The sequence below is a fragment of the Suncus etruscus genome, chromosome X (genome assembly GCF_024139225.1).
Source record: "Suncus etruscus isolate mSunEtr1 chromosome X, mSunEtr1.pri.cur, whole genome shotgun sequence".
NCBI lineage: Eukaryota > Metazoa > Chordata > Mammalia > Eulipotyphla > Soricidae > Suncus > Suncus etruscus.
This window is the reverse complement of record NC_064868.1, coordinates 54,081,864-54,103,346: the sequence shown is the minus strand read 5'-3', so window position 1 is coordinate 54,103,346 and position 21,483 is coordinate 54,081,864. Positions and strand designations below refer to the sequence as shown.

The window sequence follows — 21,483 nt, the reverse complement described above, 5'->3', positions numbered from 1 at the left end:
CGGGATCATATGGGATGTGGGGGATCCAACCAGGTCTGCCCTGGTTTGGCCACTTGCAAAGCAAATGCCCACCTGCTGTGCTATCTCTCTGGGCCCAAGAATTCAGTCTGATTCTTGAAATGTTTGATTTGCTGTCTGTTAAGGAAAGGACTTTGTTTCCATGCATCTAGTCCATGTAGCTATTATCTATACATACTCTGATGTTAAATCCTTTCGATTGGTAATGAGTTGAAGTTCCATTGAACTTCACATTAACCCTCTTAGACAGACTTTCAAGTTGCCATCGATGTTTACCAGCAAAGAACTGATGCTCTTTTGCTTAACGTAAAGAACCACTGACGTGCATGGAGTAAGGCATACCTGGCCCTGACTGTATTAACAGGCATTCATTTGATTAGAATTTATTTTCCTTAGCCTCTCAGCTTAAAGTGCGATCCGGTTCAACCATGACTTCCTTTTCTCTTCCACATCAGAGAGCATTAGAGCCTGTAGTGTGCTCTCAAACAGTGCTCCTTTTGGAAAAGGGACAGAGCAGTCCTCAGAGACTCCAGAGTGGAGAAGTCTGAGGGCAGGTGCTGCATAAAATCCCCCAGTAGGTATGTCCCATACAAGCCTTTGTTCCGGGGGTGCTGTGCTTTACCAATGCCCCGCCTCCCTGCCGTGTTCTGTCCTTGCTTCCTGACTCACAGGCTACGCCGGCAAGTTGCCGGCTTAACCTTCAATTACAGTGGGTAATTAAGTAGGCAAATTTATTTTCATCAAACAGCCAAGTGCTCCCAAGGAGTCCCTGGAGGATAGGGGCTGAAGTTGTGTTCCTAAAGGGGTTCTGGCTGAGAAGACTTGTAACGAAAAAGAGGGGCAAGAGTGGATTTGCCAAAGCACCTCTGTGCACAATAACAGTAAGTGACTTGTGCAAAAGAGCAATTTAGGAGGGAGCAGGCTTACCTTCCTCCCTCCCCCATTTTTTCCTATCTCAACTCTCCAGGCTGGGAAGCCAGATCTCTAGAAGCCTATTAGAGGTTGGAACAGCAAAGAAAGCTAAAAGTGCCAGAAGGCAGACAGTGAATGCGGTGTGAGCGGGCGCTGCACTCCTCTCCACCTCCTTCCCTCCATCCTCCTGCTCCCTTCCTCCTCCGGCTCCGCCCCGATTCTGCCCGCTCATTGGCCGATTCTACCGGCTGGGCCTCTCTCCGAATTTAAAGGGCCCGCTTCCGCGCCGCCTTGGGAACCGCAGCTGGTCCCGGCCTTGCGGCCTGCGGGGGAGGCTGCCCGGAGGAGGCAGCGACGGTGGAGGTGGCAGTGTGTCCCCGGCCCCCAGGACCGTGGCTTCCTTCTCGGCCAGGTAGGTCTTCAGGAGTGCTCTCGCGGCTCCCCGGTTCCTATCCAGAGCCGGCCTCCCCGCAACGATTTGCAGCGCGTGTCCTGGGCCCTCCCTCCATCTCCAACACCTTCCAACTTCCCCTGCCGGCTATGACCCCGACCACCAACTCCAACTCCTTACCCACTCCAGGCCTAGGTAGGGATTTTTGTTGGTAGCCTGTGGCAGCCCGGAGGGGGTGAGATGTGGTGCCCAGAGGATACAGGATAACCCCCCCACAACCGTACAAGGACAGATGCACAAGGCCCTGAGTGTCACAGGATCTCCCTGTCTGCCCTCCACGAAGTGACTGTATCTTGGAAACTGGGGAACCTCTCCCCCATTTGCTGTAGGGGCCTATACACCATTCACTCTCCTTAGAGGGGGGCCTTCAAAGCAAACAAGAGACATTGGACTGTATGTGCACACCCAGGACACCCATATGCACACAGTTGTGGCTCAGTCTAATGTGCCTGACACAGTCTTCCTAAATGCTCCTGTATTTTGAATGCACGACTTGGGCTGACCCATGCTGAAATCTCAGTGCTCGTGTCCATCCCTTGCCCAGTAAGTTATCCTTGCTCCCTCTGTATCCACCCTCTCCCCGTTGGCAGGTCTATCCATCTGTCCATACATCTGTGGGGGTCTGCAATGGCCACCTTTAGCCGCCAGGAATTTTTCCAGCAGTTGCTGCATGGCTGTCTTCTGCCTACTGCCCAGCAGGGCCTTGACCAGATCTGGATGCTCCTTGTTATCTGCCTCACCTGCCGTCTCCTCTGGAGGCTTGGTAAGTGCCTGCCACGCAATGTGCTCCCACCACCCGGCCATATCACATTTGCCACATTTATGCATGCCAAGCCCCACCTTTTCCTGCCACATCTTGCCAGGCCAAGCCAGGATTCAACATGTCCTGCCCACCACATCCCTCCAAAACAAGTGCCATTTCACCACCTCCACATTCTCTGTTCCGCCAGCCCATGCTCCCCTAGCCAAACCACATCCTGCCATGACAAACTCAACCATTATCTGTTCCTGGGCTCTGGATCTTGGAGTCCTAGCACAAGGTGGTAAGATGGTAAAATGCTGATGCCAGCGGATTGTGGAATCCTGTATATACTCTCCCCACCCCAATGGCAGGGTTCGAGTATTCTGACATCGGTGGCTTCCCAAATGTTACCATTGGGAGGTGGAGCTTGGTGGTAGAAAACTTGCTTTATATATGTAAGGTCCTGGGACTGATCCGTGGTACTGTCCAAAGCCAACCCAAATGCTGGCATTTGAATTTTGAGGACCTAAAGAGAGTTTTGGATTTGAGGATTCTAGAATGTTTTCCATTGGTTGCAAATCTATAGCCCAATGATAAGGCACCCTAAAATTCCTAAAGGATACTAAGATTTCTGCACACCCACAACTCAAAAGTGTTCAACACTTGCTTATTATTTTCTTTGAAATATGTTTTCCCAGGTTTATCATTTTGAAATATTTCAAAGTTACAGCAAACTTTCAAGAACAGTACAATGAAGGGCCAGAGAGATAGCACAGTGGGTAAGGGGTTTTGTCTTGCATGTGGCCAACCCAGGTTTGATCCCCAGCATCCCATATGGTCCCCTAGACTGCCATGAGAAACTTCTGAGTACAGAGCCAAGAATAACCCCCAAGTGCCGCTGGGTGTGGCCCCAAAACAAAAGTAATAGAATAGTACAATGAACACACATCTGTGCTGTCAAGATCTTTTCCTATTAGCTCTAGCCATCTTCCTCTCTAACTCGCTTTCTGAGTCACCCAAACCCCTGCTGACATCATGATACTTCACTCTCTATCCTTCAGTGTGTAGCCCCCAAAGACAACCTTCTCCACCACTGCAACCTTAGTCATCAGTTGGACACAGTTGCAGTATTATCCACTAAAAATCAATAGGCATCTTTTATCTAGCCCCCTTGGGAAATCTCTCTTTGCTTTCCACCCAGGCCCTGCCACCTCTCCAGCTCCCCAACACCTACCTACTCAAGGCCCACTCCAACCCAACCACTATCCATCCTCAGGGCCTTTCAAGGGTGCATGCTCGGCCCATGGGACCCTTTCTTCCTACCAACCCACCCAAACTTCCCCTGTTCTCTCTTATCCAAGGGTTACCCTCCTACTTGAAGCATGCAAGCACCGTGGCCGGTGGTTTCTTCAGCCTCTACCACTTCTTCCAATTGCACATGGTTTGGGTCGTGCTACTCAGCCTTTTGTGCTACCTCGTGCTGTTCCTCTGCCGACATTCTTCCCATCGGGGTGTCTTCCTCTCCGTCACCATCCTCATCTACCTGCTTATGGGGTATGGGTGTGCATGAGGGGGATTGTGGGCACAAGGCCCTCAAAGGGATATCCAGGGTGGGGATGGGGTTGGTGATTATTTTTTCCCAAGGCAACTTGGTTATTTTTCCCAAGGCTGTATGAGCTTGGGCTCCCCCTGGAGGAGGGAATTTTGGAGACTAGAATCCTCTTAAAATTATGTAGGACTAGCTGGAGAGATAGTACAGCAAGTACTTACTTGCCTTGCACACAGCTCAACCGGTTTTGTTTCTCAGCATCCCATATGGCCCTATAGCACCATCAGGTGTGATTCCTAAGTACAGAGAGCCAAAAGGAACCCCTGAGCATCACCAGGTGTGGCCAAAAAAACAAAACAATAAAACAAACTACAACAACCAAAAAAAACCGGTTAGGGGGCCAGAGAGATAGCACAGCGGTAGGGTATTTGCCTTGCACAAGGCCGACCCGGGAGGGACCCGGATTCAATTCCCAGCATTTCATATGGTCCCCTGAGCCTGCCAGTAATGATTTCTGAGCACAGAGCCAGGAGTAACCCTTGAGCACTTCTGGGTGTAAACCAAAAACCAAACCAAAAACAATGGTTATGCAAGGCAGGAAGTGCTAGCCTTCTGTGCACCTGAGTTGCTGTCCCTTCCCTCTCAGCCCCTCTCCCTTCCCCACTGTGGTCTCTGAGACCAGGGGAGACCAAAACCACCCCCTTTTTTTCTCAGTGAGATGCACATGGTGGACACAGTGACATGGCACAAGATGCGAGGTAGGCAGACCTGGCTGTATCACCCATTCCACTTCTAACTACCTACACTGGCTTTTCCTTGCACAATTTTAATCTTGTGATTCCCACTCCTCTGAGTCTCAGATTACCCTGGTATCTGTCTCTTTTTTCTACCATGCCTTTCCCTGGGTCCTCCTGGGCCTTCTTGTATATATACCTTGGTCTTGAAGTAAAGGGTGTCTGCTTGGCCTGGGCCCACCTTTTCTCTGGCTCTTTGCCTCCCTGTATACCCCACCCTCCTCTTTTCTATCTCGCACATGATGTTCTCCACCCTTCCATGCTGCCCTACTCTCCGCCTATGAACATAACCGTGGGCACCACACATAGGGGCCCAGATGATCGTGGCCATGAAAGCGGTATCTCTGGGCTTCGACCTGGACCGGGGCGAGGTGGGTGCTGTGCCCTCACCTGTGGAGTTCATGGGCTACCTCTACTTCGTGGGCACCATCGTCTTTGGGCCATGGATATCCTTCCATAGCTACCTACAGGCTGTCCAAGGCCGCCCGCTGGTGAGGTCCTGGGAGAACAGGTGGGCAGGGACTGTGGGAGCCACCAAGGGGCATTGCTCATGGAGTTTTGATCACTACAGAGCCGCCAATGGCTGCAGAAGGTGGCCCGGAGCCTGGTGCTGGCCCTGCTGTGCCTTGTGCTGTCCACCTGTGTGGGCCCTTACCTCTTCCCGTACTTCATCCCCCTCGATGGCGACCGCCTCCTTCGCAAGTGAGCACACAGCTTTCAAGGCCTCTGCCCAGCAGTGAGGGGGTTGGGTAGGGATCTGAGGTCTCCCCAGATCTGAACCTCTCTCTTAATACTTCTGTCTGTCTTCTGTTACTACAGCAAGAAACGCAAGGCCAGGTAAATGAGGGCAGGTTCTGAGAGTGCGTGGGGTTGTTGGCAGGATGGGAGGGCGGGGTGGCAGATGGGGTTTGGGAGTGCAGTCAATGACTGATTGGTTCTAGAAGTTGCCATCTGTGTTCCCATCTACCACCCCCACTCTACTTGAAAGAGAGTATGGGTTGTCTGTGTGATTGACGGAGCATTGGGACTTGTATCCAGCTGACACTACAACACAGACTGTGTCCATCTGCCCTAGATTCACTGCTAGAAATGGGGCCATGTGTCTGCAGTGGGAAAAGACATATGTATTAGTTGGCCATACCAAGCTGATCTGCCTCTGGGCCTCAGGTCATCAGCACCATCCTCATGGTTTGCTGAGCACCCACTGACCTCCCATTTGGGAATGACAGTCTGGCTGGTTGTGCCCTTGTTACCAATGGGGTGTGTAACTGTCAGAGACATCTAGCCTGTGGATAACTTGAGCCATTAGTGAGACTGATAGAAGCATGTTGTGTGTGTATGTCAATTCTGTTCTCTAGTCATGTGATATGGAACCAAGGAATCTTCCCTGTCTGCAGAACTGAACTCTAGGTGGGGAACTACCAATTTTGGGGGAGCCAAAGATAGGACAGCAGAGACAGTACTTGTCTTGTACACAACTGACCTCGATTTAATCCTTGGCACTACATAGGGTTCTTCCTGAGCTCTGAGCACAGATATGGGTGACCCAACTCTCATCTTCCATAATATTATCCTACTGCTTCATGTGTCACCCCTCCCTCACTCTGGTTGCTGACTCTAGCAGATACTGAATGAGGCTCAACAAGCTCAAGTGATATCTCTAGTATTGCCCCAAAAAGTAACCAGATAGTCACCACAGGTCTGCTTCCAGAACTTCTGCCTTGCCCAGTACAGGACTTCTTTGGTCTCTTTGGGACCATTTCAAGCATGGATAGACATAGTGATTTCTCTGGAGTATAGACTGGAGGAGGTCACATCAGGATGCTGATGGACTCTGTGCCTAACTGAAAGTACTTCTGCCCACCTCTTATCACTGAGTGAAACTAGAGGCAGGGTATTTGGCTGCTACGATTTGTGTTGCCCCCCCCCAATAGATAGAGGCTGTGATGTGTGATCTCCAACTGACTGGTTCAGGGACTGGCAGTCCCACCAAGTAAGATGCAGGAGCTTGGCCTATTATCAGGCTGCTCCTGTGTCATTTGAGCTACATGACACTAAACCATTGGCATGTGTGTGCGTATCACAGCCGGCTGACTTGTACCATCATGTTTCTGTCTTGTCAATGCACTACTTGGGCCAGCCTACAGGGTCTCTCTGACTCTTTTCCTTTCTTCTCTGCTGCCTTCCTGACCCCTTAGGGGCCCTAGGGGAGCCATGGTAAGGTAAGTCCATTGAGTGGGGCTGGCAATGCTGACTAATGGTGGGTTAGTGGGCTGCACGGGACCTGATGCTTGCTTTTTCCTCTCCACCCCCTCATTCCTGTCTCTCCAGGTGGTTGCGGGCCTATGAGAGTGCGGTCTCCTTCCACTTCAGCAACTACTTCGTGGGTTTTCTGTCTGAGGCCACAGCCACGTTGGCAGGGGCTGGCTTCACCGAGGAGAAGGATCACTTGGAATGGTGGGAGGGCCACTGGAGGGCCCTGCTCCTAAGGGGTTCTCTTGGGAAGAGCTGCAGGGAGGAGGGCAGGTGCTCCTGGGTGAGGAAAGAGGCCAGAGAAAAGTATAGCAGTCAGATGAGTGGAGATCCCAAATCAATGTGTTTATCTCTTCTGTCCACAGGGATCTAACTGTGTCTAGGCCCCTGAATGTGGAGTTGCCCCGGTCCATGGTGGAAGTTGTTACAAGCTGGAACCTGCCCATGTCTTACTGGCTAAATAACTGTAAGTCACCAAGCCACATCTCACAGAAAGACCCTTCACATGTCACACTTCAGATATGCACTGAATACTTACTCCATACTGAGTATTGAACATTGCAGGAGTCAAACACTTCGAATCTCTGCCCTTATGATGTCATTGCTTTTTGGAGAGGGTGAGTTTGGGCCACACTCACTCCAAATGTTCAAGGCTTACTCCTGTCTATGTACTCAAAGGATCACTTATTTTTTTCTTTTGGGGTTTGGGGGCCACAGTGGGCATACTCCTGACTCTGTGCTCAGGGATCATTTCTAGTAGGCTCACAGTACCATATGGGATTCCAGAGATTGACCCTGGTTCACCTGACAAATACTCTACATGCTATACTATTGGCTCCAACTTCATGGGATCACTTCTAGTGGGGCTATGGAAACCACATATGTAAAGTGTTGAGGATGGAACCTGGGTCAACCACATGCAACACAAGAGCTTTATTCTGTATGCTATCTGGTCCCATCCCTGCCCTTAGAACTCACTAGTTTTATGAGAGCAGCAGATTATACATAAGAGAGAAAATACAGAAGAATTCCTGTGGGGGACTGGAGTGAGAGGACAGCGGGGAATAAGCTTTCCTTACATATGGGTTCAATCTTTGACATCAGATAGAGTCCCTTGAGCCCCAACAAGAGTGACTCCTGAGTACAGATCCAGGAATCAATACTGAGCACCACTAGGTGTGACTCAAACCAAAACAAATAAGAGTTCAGGTGGTGATAAGTGTTCTGATAATTAATAATAATAAAGGAACAGACAAAGATCCAAGATTGGGGGCCAGAGTGATACACAGTGATATGGCATTTGCCTTGCATGCAGCTGACCCAGATCAGACTCGGGTTTGGTCCCCTGAGCCTGCCAGGAGCAATTTCTGAGCTTGCCAGGAGCAATTTCTGAGTGCAGAGCCCTGAGCACTGCCGACTGTGGCCGAAAAAAAAAAAAAAACCCACGATGATCCAGGATTTTAGCAGGAGTGGAGTTGGGGTATGAGACTGGACTTTTTGTTTAGTTTTGGTTTGGGGGCCACACCCACTGGTGCTCATGTGTTACTCCTGGCTCTGCACACAGAAATCGCACCGGGCAGGTTCAGGGGACCGTATGGAATGCCGGGGATTGAACCTGGGTTGACCACGTGCGAGGCAAATGCCCGACTCACTGTGCTATCTCTCTAGCCTCAAGACCAGACTTTTAAATAAATTAGTCAGAGAAAATCACCCTAGGGAGGGAATTTTTGAGCCAAGACCTGAGAATGAGTGAGTGAGCAATGTAATAAGTAAGGGAGATGAATGATGAAGGCAACAGTCAGTGCAAAGGCACTGAGGTAGAATTAGGTCTGGTCCACTGGCAGAACAGCAAGTAGAAAAGTAAGGTGGGGGCATAGTGAATAAGGGGGAGCACAGAGAGGCAATGAGGTTGAAGAGATGACAGGGGTCTGGTCTTATAAGATCATGGCAAGGATTTGGAGGGAGCTTAAAAGCAGTTCTTAGGAGGGGTTGGGGATTATTCTCAGAGATCTTCAGCCAACTAGAGCAGATGGTTCACTGCTCAAGGTCAGCAGTACGGGATGCCACCAAGACCACTCCATAAGTGTTCACAGACCTTCAAGGCCATACTCAGTAGTGTGTGGGAATCTGTAGTGGGCTAAGACTCAAACTCAGGATCTCAAGCATAAAAAGCATGTATGCACCATTTCCTTTTTTTGTTTTTGTTTTTTTGGGTCACACCCGGCACCGCTCAGGGGTTACTCCTGGTTCTATGCTCAGAAATCACCCCTGGCAGGCACAGGGGATTATATGGGATGCCAGGATTCTAACCACTGTCCTTCTGCATGCAAGGCAAACGCCTTACCTCCATGCTATCTCTCTGGCCCTGCTTTGTATTTTTTAAACTTTATATATTTATTAATTGATTGGTATTTTGGCCACACCCAGCACTGGTCAGGGGATACTCTTGGCTCTGCACTCAGAAATCACCCTGGCAGGCTGGGGGACCATATGGGATGCCAGAAATTGAACCAGGTCCCACTGTGCTATCTCTCCGGCCCCCATGTTATTTTTGTTTTGTTTTGTTTTTATATATGGAACACTTCACAAATTTGTGTGTCATCCTTACGCAGGGGCAATGCTAATCTTTTCTGTATTGGTTCAATTTTAATATATATGCTGCCAAAGCAAACACAGAGCACATGCTTTGTATGTGAGAAGCTCAGGTTTGGTCCCCAGAATCATATTGTCCCCAAGCAGTGTTGACCAGAAGTAGCCCCTGAACACTACTGTTGGGTGTGGCCCCCAAACCAAAAAATTAATATTTTTATTAAGATACCATGATTAACAAAGGTATTGATAGTTGAGTTTTAGATATACTATGTTCCAGCACTAGTCACATCCCTAGTGTCAAGTTTCCTTGACTAGTATCCCCAGATTCCCTCTCATACCCCAATCCACCTCTTTGAGACTAAAAATATAAAAGAGCTAGGGGTAGCTAGAGCCCTAGAATACTGGTTAGAGCACTTTCTTTTCATGTGACGAACCTAAATTTAATCCCTAGCACCCCATATGGTCCTTGTCCTCTGATCCCCACCAAGAGTGATCCCTGAAGGCAGAGTCCAGGAGTAAGCCTGAACACCACATGGTGTGGTCCAAATGCAAAATAATAATAATAATAATAATAATAATAATTAAAAACTGCACTTTGGACATGTGAAATTTGAGGTCACCATAAATGTTATTTTTCCTGGAGGTTACAACAGGATTAAGGTATGTCTCCTCCCTTTGCACCTGGCCCTCCAGAAGGCCAGGGGCTCTCATGAGATTCTTAACCCCCATCTCCTCCCTCTAGATGTTTTCAAAAATGCTCTCCGCCTGGGAACATTCTCGGCTGTGCTGGTCACCTATGCAGCCAGTGCCCTACTGCACGTGAGCAGGGCAAAATTGGATTAGGGTGGAAGCAGGGTAGGGGTAGCAGGGACCCTTCCCTCACATCCTCATCCTCACATCTCCCAGGGCTTCAGCTTTCATCTGGCTGCAGTGTTGCTGTCCCTTGCGTTTATCACATATGTGGAGCATGGTGAGTGCAAAGCTGGGCCGGCAGACTGGGTGGAAGATTGGAAGGGGAGAGGATGGAACTGCTATTCTCTAGAGCTAACCTGATCCTCTTCTCTCCCATGCCTGCTGCTCCAGTCCTTCGGAAGCGCTTGGCTCGGATCCTCAATGCCTGCATCTTGTCAAAACGGTGCCCCCCAGACTGTTTGCACCAGCATCGTTTGGTGAGGGCTCAGCCTGGGCTCCTTGATAACCCCACTACCTCCCTCACAGAGGGCATTTCTGTAACCAACTTAGCTCTACCCCCAGGGTGCCTGGTTTCTTTTGATGCTTGGGCTAGACCCCTAATTAGACCTTACATCACTGGCATACATTTCTCTAACATTTATCCAGTGGCTGCTGCATGTGGAGACAAAGCACCATTCTAGAGTGCTGGAACTACAACAGTGAACCAAATGGACAAAGTCCCTCTGGGGACCAACATTTCAATAGAGAAGACAGGATATTCAAAACATCAGAAGCCCTTCAAGCTTGGTAGCTTGTGATTAGTGGAAAGGAGAAAATACTTAAGGAAGGCTTAGGCATTGTCGAGAGTGAAAAATTTAAATTTTACATAGAGAATTGACAAGATCTTTAGCCTAAATGAGGAGGGGGGTATTCCAAGCCAAATGAGCAGCAAGTATAAAGACCATACCTGAAGAGGGCCCACAGTGTCCCTGAGTAACCTCCAAGAAGTGGTATAGCTTGTCCAGAGGGCATGGGGAGAGAATGGCAGGAGCTGTGGGCCTAGGGTTACTTCTGTGTGAATTTGCATTCAGTTAGTGATAAGAAGTCTGGACATCCTCAGGTGATATCTCTCCTACCCTATCACTCATGCTTCTCACCATCATTCTGCCTTTTTTCCCCAATCCTATGGTCTTCCCCAAATTGGATGCCTTTGTGTTAACAGCACCCTCATTCTTGGATACCCTTTGAGCTCCTGTAGGAGTTGAACTACCATCCCTACCCCAGTTGATGCCGGGACATCCTCCTTCATGGGACTCGTTGGGCCTGGAGCATCTTCCCTGGGCTCCCCTACCCAAGTATGATGGAGTACAAGTCCAGGTGCCAAGCCCTCTATCCCCCACAGGGCCTGGGGGTTCGAGCCTTAAACCTGCTCTTTGGGGCCCTAGCCATCTTCCACCTGTCCTACCTGGGTTCCCTGTTCGATGTCGATGTGGATGACACCACAGAGGAGCAGGTGAGGTGGGGCCCTGGGGTAGGGTGACCCAGGGATATTGGTACAGATTCGTGGGAACCACACAGACCAGGTTGGGAGGCTGAAGCAGGGTGCTTAAGCCCTCAGATCTTCTCAGATCTTCTTTCTATTGTTTTTTTGTTGAAGTGGTATATTATGTAAAATATGAAGAATTAACTTTAAACTTTATTTTGTAGACATGGAGTACTAACCCCAGCTTTTACTTGGGGTAGGGGTAGGCATATTCAAGAGGCTATCTATTCTTGAGGTGGGGTGCAGATTGCCCAAAGGACTATACCTGGCTCAGTGCTCATGAATGACCCCTGGTGGTGCTCTGGGGGAATTCTATGCAGTGTTTGGGATGAACTAGGCAAATGCCTTCTTCACTTCTCTAACTCTCTGGTTTCTAGGTTTTTTTGCCCTCTTTTGGTGGGTGTTGGTTTGGGGACATTCAAGGCAGTTCTCAGGGATTACTCTTGGTTCTGTGTTCAGGGATTACTCTTGGCAAGGCTCAGGATAAACCCAGATGGACCACATGCAAGTCAAGCACCCCATTCTAACCACTATATTGTCTCTCCAGTCCTGGTCCCAGCTCTTCTTTAAGAATTATTTCTTGGGGCCAGAGAGATAGCATAGTGGTAGAGCTTTTGCCTTGCATGCAGCCAATCCAGGACGGATTGTTGTTCGAATCCCGGCATCCCATATGGTCCTGCCAGGAACGATTTCTGAGCTCAGAGCCAAGAGTAACCCTGAGCGCCGCCAGGTGTGACCCAAATACAAAAAAAATCATATTTTGGGGCCGGAGATACAGCACAGCGTTTGCCTTGCACAAGGCCAATCCAGGACAGATCTGAGTTCTATGCCTGGCATTCCCTGACCCTGCCAGGAGTGATATCTGAGCACAGAGCAAGGAGTAACCCCTGAGTGTCACCAAGTATAGCCCCAAAACAAAATATAATCATTTCTTTTTTTAGGTAGGCTCTAGTTTATTAATCAAGGTCATTCCTGACTGTGCTAGGGAGTTCATGTGGTACTGGGGTTTAACACTTGCTTCCTGCATGCTAAGCCTGCAGAAAGTCCTTAAACCTTTTTCTTGGCCCTTATTTCATTCTGGGTGTCACAACCACCAATGTTCAGGACTTATTCTTGAATCTGTGTTCAGGGATCACTCATGGTGGGCTCAAGAGGCCATAGGGAATGTCAAAACCTGGGTCAATTGTGAGCGAGACAAGCATCTACCTGCTATGCTATTGCTCTGGTCCCTATAATTTTTCATACTTAATTTTATTGTTGTGGAGCCCATTAGTAGCAGTGTCCCAGTGAGGTGCTGAGGGTTAATAGGGCCACAACCTATGAGGGCTGTGTTCTAGGGGCCCTACAGTTCGGAGGAGCAAATTGGTGCTCATATATTCTACTACTTGAAATGCATCTCTATCCTAAAATTGTTTTGCTTTGTTTTGAAGTCATACTTGACAATGCTCAGGAATTACTCCTGGTTCTGCACTCAGGGATTACTCCTGGCAGTGTTTGGGGAACCATATGAGGTACCATAGTTTGAATCCAAGTCATCTATGTGCAAGACAAGCACACTAGCCATTATACTTTGCTGTATTATTTCTCTAATCCCTGATTTTTTTTTTGTTTTTGGGCCACACCCAGTGATGCTCAGGGATTATTCCTGGTTGTGCGCTCAGAAATCGCTCCTAGTTTGGGGGGGCCATATGGGACCCTGGGGGATCAAACCGAGGCCCGTCCTAGGTCAGCGGCATGCAAGGCAAGCACCCTACCACTGCGCTACCCATCCAGCCCTTTTTTGTTTTTGTTTTTGTTTTTTGGGGGGGTCCCACCCGGCAACACTCAAGAGTTACTCCTGGCTCTACGATCAGAAATTGCTCCTAGAAGGCTTGGAGGGACCATATAGAATGTCGGGATTTGAACCACCATCCTTCTGCATGTAAGGCAAACGCCTTACCTCCATGCTATCTCTTCAGTCCCTGGACCCATTTTAGTTATTTTTTGGAAGTGAAATTGTACAGGGGTTAAGAAGGTGCTTGCCTTGCATATAGCTGACTCTATTTAAATCCCTGACACCACACTTTGGTTCCCCAAATACTGCAAGGAATAACTCTTGAGAAAAGAGCCCCCCAAGTGATCTCTCAAAAGTTATTTTGTGATGTTTTTGGAGGCCTGTGGTACCAGGATTCCAACCCAGGATTTTCAACCAAGATATGAGTTCTACCACTTGAGCTATGTTCCATACACCCACCAGCCTAATTTTTTAAAACATGGGATTTTGTTGTTGTTGGGTTTTTTTCCCAGTTTTTTTTTTAGCCACATCCAGGCACACACAGGCACTCAGAGGTTGCTCCTGGATCTGTTCTCAGAAATCACTCCTAGCTCGGGGGACCATATGGGATGCCAGGGATCAACCCAACATCTATTTTGGGTCAGGCATGTGCAAGGCCTTTCCACTGTTCTACCACTCTGGCTCCCATGTTTTCTTTTGGCCAGGAAGATGGTTCAAAGGGCTGAATGGCATTCATGCTTTGCATGCTGGAATCCCAGGTTTAATTTCCAGCTCCACATGATTCTCCTAGCACTGCCAAGAGTGACCCTGAGCACAGAGTTGAGAGTAACCCAAGTATTGCCAGATATTATTTTTACTCAGAAAGAATTTGCAAACTCTGTATTCTACTTCAAAAATGTGTATTTGGGTGGGCAGAGGTGGCAGGAAATGAATTTTATAATTATATATTACTTTTATTTATACAGAACATGCACATTCTATGTTCTATTGCTTTTTAAAAGTAAAATTTACATTTATTCCTATGGCTTTTGTTGGGGCCAAGAGATAGTACCTTTTGGGCACTTGCCTTGTACTTGGCAAACCCAGGTATAATCCCCACCATCCCATACAGTGCTACAAGCCCTCCAGGAGTGAGCCCTATGCACTGCCAGGTGTAGCTCCCCAAAACATATGACTTTTTTTTTTTTTTTTTTTTTTTTTTTGTGGTTTTTTTTTTTTTGGGTCACACCCGGCAGTGCTCAGGGATTATTCCTGGCTCCAGGCTCAGAAATTGTTCCTGGCAGGCACGGGGGACCATATGGGACGCCGGGATTCGAACCGATGACCTCCTGCATGAAAGGCAAACGCCTTACCTCCATGCTATCTCTCCGGCCCCTGACTTTTATTTTTTTAGTTAGACATTTTTCCCCTTTTCCAACCATAGCTATAATGCTTGAGGTGGTTCCTAGCAGTGCTCAGATGATCATGCACTCCCAGGAATCAAACCAGGGCTCCCACAGGCAAAGACTCTCTTTTAGTTCAGGTTTGTCTGTTACCCCCAAATCTGTGCTCTGAGGTGGCTCCTGGAGGTACTTAGAGGACCATGAAAGGATCGAATCCAGATATCCATTGTATAGCATTCAATACATCTAATTAACTCTCCATACTCTTAGTTTAACTTTTTGTTTTGTTTTGTTTTTCTTTCTTTTTTTCTTAGTTTAACTTTATCATGTTTTGTTTTGTTTTGTTTTGAGTTTAGGGGCCACACCTGGTGGTTCTCAGGGGTTATTCCTGGTTCTGCACTCAGGAATCACTCCTGGTGGTGATCATATAGGATGCCAGATATTGAACCCAAGTAAGGCCCATGCAAGGCAAGTTCTCTTAACTAATGCTCCAGCCCCTTAACTTTTTTTTGAAGGGGTGGATACTCAGAGGTGCTTATGGCTTACCATATATTCCAGCGTATAAGACGACTTTTGAAACGAAAACAAAAGTCAACTGAAAATTGGGGGTCGTCTTATACACCGAGTATATCCCGAAAAACATTTTTATATGCCACTAAACAAAAATCATCTGGATATTGCCACGAAACGAATTTTCCAACTCCATCATGCACCAATCACTGCAAGGCTGCTCGGACCGCCTCTCTAATTCAGCCAATCCAAGCAGGCTTTTTATGCATGCAAATTATACAATGTTCTGTATCCAAATCTACACTGTAAGGGGCCGGAGAGATAGCATAGAGGTAAGGCGTTTGCCTTTCATGCAGGAGGTCATCGGTTCAAATCCTGGTGCCCCATATGGTCCCCCGTGCCTGCCAGGAGCAATTTCTGAGCCTGGAGCCAGGAATAACACCTGGGCACTGCCGGGTGTGACCCAAAAACCACAAAAAAAAATCTACACTGTAAAAAGACTGCTCAGATTGGCCAGAGTCAGAGAGGAAGTCTATGACAGTATAACCTTTGAATCTTTGTTTGTTGTGATTGACTCACTGTGGTACATGCAGTTGCAGCACAGAAACATTGTTTTATACAGCGGATATAGTCCTAAACCTATGTTTTAACTGTAAAATTAGGGGGTCGTCTTTTTTTTTTGTTTTTGTTTTTGTTTTTGTTTTTGGGTCTCACCCGGCAGTGCTCAGGAGTTACTCCTGGCTCCATGCTCAGAAGTCGCTCCTGGCGAGCACGGGGGACCATATGGGACGCCGGGATTCGAACCGATGACCTTTTGCATGAGAGGCAAACGCCTTACCTCCATGCTATCTCTCCGGCCCCAGGGGGTCGTCTTATATGCCCAGTCATCTTATATGCCGGAAAATACTACTATCTCTGTGCTCAGGGATGAATCCTGGCAGGGCTTGAGGGAACCACATGGGGTGGCAGGGATCCAAGTCAGTTTGGCCACATGCAAGGCAAGCACACTATCTGCTGTATTATTGCTCTGACCCCTAGTTTGAAGTGTAATTGAATTGAAGATAAAAAGGTGTATGACTGGGAAGATAGCTTAAAGCAGTGGAGTGCATGCTTGGATGTTCTAGGTCCTAGGTTTAATATTTAGCACCATATTGACCCCTCTGTCCTACCAGAGTGTCCCTCAAGACCCCCAACTTGGTGGGCCAACAATCTATCAAATCTCAGGCCTGCAGTGCTGAGCTGAGTAGCATTGGGTTTGCCTCCAATCACAATGTACTACTGGTGAGGTTCTTCCAGAAAAGAAAATTGAAATGTGGGGCCTGAGTGATGGCGCAAGTGATAAGGCCTTGCCTGCGCTAGCCTTGAATGGACCATGGTTCGATCCCCCAGTGTCCCATATGGTCCTCTCAAGAGTAACCCCTGAGTATCACAGGGTGTGGCCCAAAAACCTAAAAAAATAAAAAAAAAAGAAAATTAAAATGTAGATGATACATGTGTGTGGTTTTGGAACCACATCTAGCCATGCTCAAGCTTATTCCTAGCTCTGTGCTCAAGGATCACTCCTGGCTGTCCTCAGGAGACCATGTGCAGTACCAGGGATTGAACCTAGGTCAGCCATATGCAAGGGAATCACCTTATTTGCTGTACTATTTTCCATCTCTTAAGTTTTATTTTAAAAATAATTTTTTCAGGGCCGGCGAGGTGGCGCTAGAGGTAAGGTGTCTTCCTTGCAAGCGCTAGCCAAGGAAGGACCACGGTTTGATCCCCCGGTTTGATCCCATATGGTCCCCCCAAGCCAGGGACAATTTCTGAGCACTTAGCCAGGAGTAACCCCTGAACATCAAACGGGTGTGGCCCAAAAACCAAAAAAATAATAATAATTTTTTAATTTTTTGATTGTGAAAAATCTGAGATTTGCTTCTTTCTAAATAACTTTTTTATTAAAACATTTAAACTAGGGCCCGGAGAGATAGCACAGCGGCGTTTGCCTTGCAAGCAGCCGATTCAGGACCAAAGGTGGTTGGTTCGAATCCCGGTGTCCCATATGGTCCCCTGTGCCTGCCAGGAGCTATTTCTGAGCAGACAGCCAGGAGTAACCCCTGAGCACTGCCGGGTGTGGCCCAAAAACCAAAAAAAAAAAAAAAAAACATTTAAACTAGCTAATGTACCTCACATAGTTTCAAATCAAACAATAGGGGCTGGAGTGGTGGTGCAGTTGTAGAGCATTTTCCTTGCACGCAGCTGACCTAGGACAGACTGTGGTTCAATCCCTGGCATCCCATATGGTCCCCGGAGCCAGGAGCAAAACAAAAAGCAAACAAAACAATCAAACCAAACAATATTTAACATATTCATTGGAAAGATTGGGGGGTGGGCCACACCCAGTGGCACTCAGGGGTTATTCCTGGCTCTGTGTTCAGAAATCACTCCTGGCAAGCTCGGGGGACCATCTGGAATGCCGGAAATCAAACCCAGGTCTATCCCAGGTCAGCAGTGTGCAAGGCAAATGCTCTACCACTATGCTATCTCTCTGGCCCCATTGGAAAGATTTTTTATCTTTGGGCTACATCTGGTGATGCTAGGGGTTAGTCCTCACTCTACACTCAGAAATTACCCCCATGCAGTGTTGGAGCACCATTTGGGATGCTGGAGATTGAACCTATATCAGCCATATGCTAGGCAGGTACCTTACCCACCATACTATCGCTCCAGCTCCATCACTGGAAAGTCTTAATCCCTACTATCTGTCCTCTGCTATTTTAGAGGTTATTTAAAAATATCCTGCCTAGTGCTGGAGAGATAGTACAAGGGTTAAAGTGCTTTCCTTGAATGCAGCCAACCCCAGTCCACTCCCCACTGCACAGTCCCCTGTCTCTCACCAGGAGTAGACTCTGAGTACAGCTGAATGTGGTTCAAAAATCCTCTCCTTCAAAAAATATTTCATAAAGGTAAGCCTAACAAGCCTGCCTTCCTTCCTTCCTTCCTTCCTTCCTTCCTTCCTTCCTTCCTTCCTTCCTTCCTTCCTTCCTTCCTTCCTTCCTTCCTTCCTTCCTTCCTTCCTTCCTTCCTTCTGGTTTTTGGGCCATTCCCAGTGACACCCAGGGGTTACTCCTGGCTATGCACTCAGAAATTGCTACTAGGGCCGGGCGGTGGCGCTGGAGGTAAGGTGCCTGCCTTGCCTGCGCTAGCCTAGGACGGACCGCGGTTCGATCCCCCGGCGTCCCATATGGTCCCCCAAGAAGCCAGGAGCAACTTCTGAGCGCATAGCCAGGAGTAACCCCTGAGCGTCACAGGGTGTGGCCCAAAAACCAAAAAAAAAAAAAAAAGAAATTGCTACTGGATTGGGGACCATATGGGATGCTGGGGATAGAGTCCAGGCCCATCCTGGGTCAGCCACGTACAAGGCAAATGCCTTACCACTCTGCTTTCCTTCCTTCCTTCCCTCCTTCCTTCCTTCCTTCCTTTCTTCCTTCCTTCCTCCCTCCCTCCCTCCCTCCCTCCCTCCTTCCCTCCCTCCCTCCCTCCCTCCCTCCCTCCCTCCCTCCCTCCCTCCCTTCCTTCCTTCCTTCCTTCCTTCCTTCCTTCCTTCCTTCCTTCCTTCCTTCCTTCCTTCCTTCCTTCCTTTCTTGTTTTTGGGCCATACCCAGTGACACCCAGGGGTTACTCCTGGCTATGCACTCAGAAATTGCTACTGGCTTGGGGATCATGTGGGATGCTGGGGATAGAGTCCAGGCCCATCCTGGGTCAGCCGCGTACAAGGCAAATGCCTTACCACTCTGCTTGCTTGCTTGCTTGCTTCCTTCCTTCCTTCCTTCCTTCCTTCCTTCCTTCCTTCCTTTCTTTCTTTCTTTCTTTCTTTCTTTCTTTCTTTCTTTCTTTCTTTCTTTCTTTCTTTCTTTCTTTTCTTTCTTTCCTTCCTTTTTCTTTTGTTTTCTTTTCTTTTTTCTTAATCAGCAGTGTTCAGTGGCTCTTCTTGGCTCAGTGCTTTGGGTGAAGGGATTACTCCCTTTGGTGCTCAAGGGACCATGTGGTATCAAGAATCAAATCTAGGGTTCCTGCATGCAAATCCTGCATTCAACCTGTTGTGCTATCTACCCAGTGCCCCTTACTCTGGTTTCTGCCCTAATACATGAACCAGTTGCTTCTGCATGTTTCTTATTTCCACAATAATTCTCAAAAATCTTCCATATTACTCTGTCATCATTCATTTTCTACCTTGAAGATATGACACTATAGTTTGATCTTTGTGGTATCTGTGGACAGCCCAGTTATTTATTTATTTATTTATTTATTTATTTATTTATTTATTTATTTATTTATTGGTTTTGGGTCACACTCGGTAGTGCTCAGGGGTTACTCCTGGCTCTATGCTCAGAAATTGCTTCAGGCAGGCTCGGGGGACCATATGGGATGCCAGGATTCAAACCATCATCCTTGTACATGTAAGGCAAACGCCTTACCTCCATGCTATCTTTCCGCCCCCCCCCCCCCAGTTATTTCTTGTGCTTTGTTACTGTAATAGCCACTGCAGCAAGTAATATTCTCCCATGAAGTCACGTGGGCATAAACCAAACTTTAGAATTCAATATGGAGAAGTCCCCTTTTTGCCTCACTGTTAGCAGTGTGTGTTAGCCCACCCACAGAGTGCCTCTGAGACTTCCAGCATATTTGCCAAAAGTTAGGAAGATTATATGTGAGACTGGGTATATTTTCATATATTTTCCTTAACTGAGAATTTCCCCCTTTGCCATTTTTCACCTGAAAAAGTTGATATATGTGGGTCTGGAGATATAGCATGGAGGCAAGGTGTTAGCCTTGCATGCAGAAGGATGGTGGTTTGAATCCTGGCATCCCATATGGTCCCCTGAGCCTGTCAGGAGTGATTTCTGAGTGTGAAGCCAGTAGTAAACCCTGAGCACTGCCGGTGTGACGTAAAAACCAAAAAAATAATTTCATGTATGGGGGCCGGAGACATAGCACAGCAGTAGGGGGTTTTGCCTTGTACACAGCCATCCAGAAACGACAGTGGTTTGAATCCAAGCATCCCATACAGGCCTCCAGTCTGCCAGGGGTGATTTCTGAGCACAGATCCAGGAGTACCCCCTGAGCGCCACTGGGTGTGGCCCAAAAATAAAAATAAATTCATGTATGGAGCTCTTGAAAGGAGAGAATTCTAGGTCAGATAATTCCTTGTTTTGTTAACAATGTTTTAAGAAAAAAAAACACCCAAGAGGGTGGGGTAGGGGATTAGATTCACTTACCATTTCCTGTGTACCTGAGCTCTTCCTTGTGGCTTCTCTTAAGACTGAGTCACAGCATTACCTTTCAGGAAGGATGAGTTTTCCCAAGAACTTCATTCTTGCTGAGTAAGAGTGTTAACTCTTTCTCTCCCACAGGGCTACGGCATGGCATACACTGTCCACAAGTGGTCAGAGCTCAGCTGGGCCAGTCACTGGGTCACTTTTGGATGTTGGATCTTCTACCGTCTCATAGGCTGAGACACATCTGTGCACCTTCAGAGCTCCCTCAAGACTCCTTCTCAGAGAGCCAACTTAAAGGAGGATGACGGAAGACATTCTTGACCCCTCTACATCTTTGACCCTCCTAAGATCCTTCCATGCACCCATGCAAATACATTTCCATGCCTGTCAATCCCCACCCCCACCGCAAGGCGGGAAGAGGGGTGATCCCTGCTGGTGCATAGGAATAAGGATTGGGGAACATTTGGGGAAGCAGAAAGCGGGAGATCCAGGGCCTCCCCTGCCTTCCTTCTTCCTTTTTATATAGTTCGTTATTGTCAAATAAAAGTAGGAAATATACAAAAGGCTCTTTCTTCAGTGCTCAGTGGGGAATAGGAGTGAGGGAGGAAGAAACAGCACCAACAAAAACTTCGAAGCTGGAAAGCTTGAAGAGGGAGCAAGCTGAAATAAGTTAATGGTTCATTTATGACTGTTCATGGTCAGATGACAAGTTCGAGACAGTCACTGCTTGATTTGAGTTGGGCCATGGCAGACTGGCTAGTTAGATGTGGGGGAAGAGCTGATATTAATAGGCTGGAAAAACAAGGGAGCCTTTCTAATGAGTTACTCTGATGCCGGCAGAGTGGAGAGAAAGAACGGATGTAAAAGTGAAGAGGTTGTGGGTTCGAATTGGAGAGGAGGTCTAGGATGAGTCTGGCTGTGACTGACAACTTTGGATGCCAGGCTAGAAGTTAGGGGATCTTTTTTGTTTGCTTTGCTTTGTTTTGGGGACCACACACAGCTGCGCTCGGGAATTACGTAATCCTGGCTC

The 21,483-nt window shown here is 47.9% G+C and overlaps 1 protein-coding gene and 1 non-coding gene across 2 annotated transcripts; one reads left to right on the top strand and one right to left on the bottom strand.

Moving 5' to 3' along the window:
- Positions 1-1,176: 1,176 nt before the first annotated feature.
- On the top strand, positions 1,177-21,016 carry PORCN (porcupine O-acyltransferase). The gene is made up of 13 exons (XM_049767282.1): positions 1,177-1,342; positions 1,972-2,144; positions 3,485-3,677; positions 4,387-4,430; positions 4,776-4,957; positions 5,038-5,168; positions 6,798-6,923; positions 7,085-7,185; positions 10,054-10,130; positions 10,218-10,281; positions 10,395-10,480; positions 11,386-11,496; positions 20,589-21,016. The coding sequence occupies exons 2-13, from the start codon at positions 2,009-2,011 to the stop codon at positions 20,688-20,690; spliced, it is 1,353 nt and encodes a 450-aa protein (XP_049623239.1). The 5' UTR covers positions 1,177-1,342; positions 1,972-2,008; the 3' UTR covers positions 20,691-21,016.
- Positions 9,287-9,389, bottom strand: LOC126000281 (U6 spliceosomal RNA). Its single transcript, XR_007492633.1, has one exon. It is a non-coding gene; the product is annotated as a U6 spliceosomal RNA (small nuclear RNA).
- Positions 21,017-21,483: the final 467 nt, after the last annotated feature.

Bases quoted from the DNA above. Each gene is read 5' to 3' on its own strand.
- PORCN (XM_049767282.1), top strand. From the start codon at position 2,009: ATGGCCACCTTTAGCCGCCAGGAATTTTTCCAGCAGTTGCTGCATGGC. The intron at 5,169-6,797 runs GTGAGCACACAG...CTGTCTCTCCAG, and splicing joins GGCGACCGCCTCCTTCGCAA to GTGGTTGCGGGCCTATGAGA. The intron at 7,186-10,053 runs GTAAGTCACCAA...TCCTCCCTCTAG, and splicing joins GTCTTACTGGCTAAATAACT to ATGTTTTCAAAAATGCTCTC.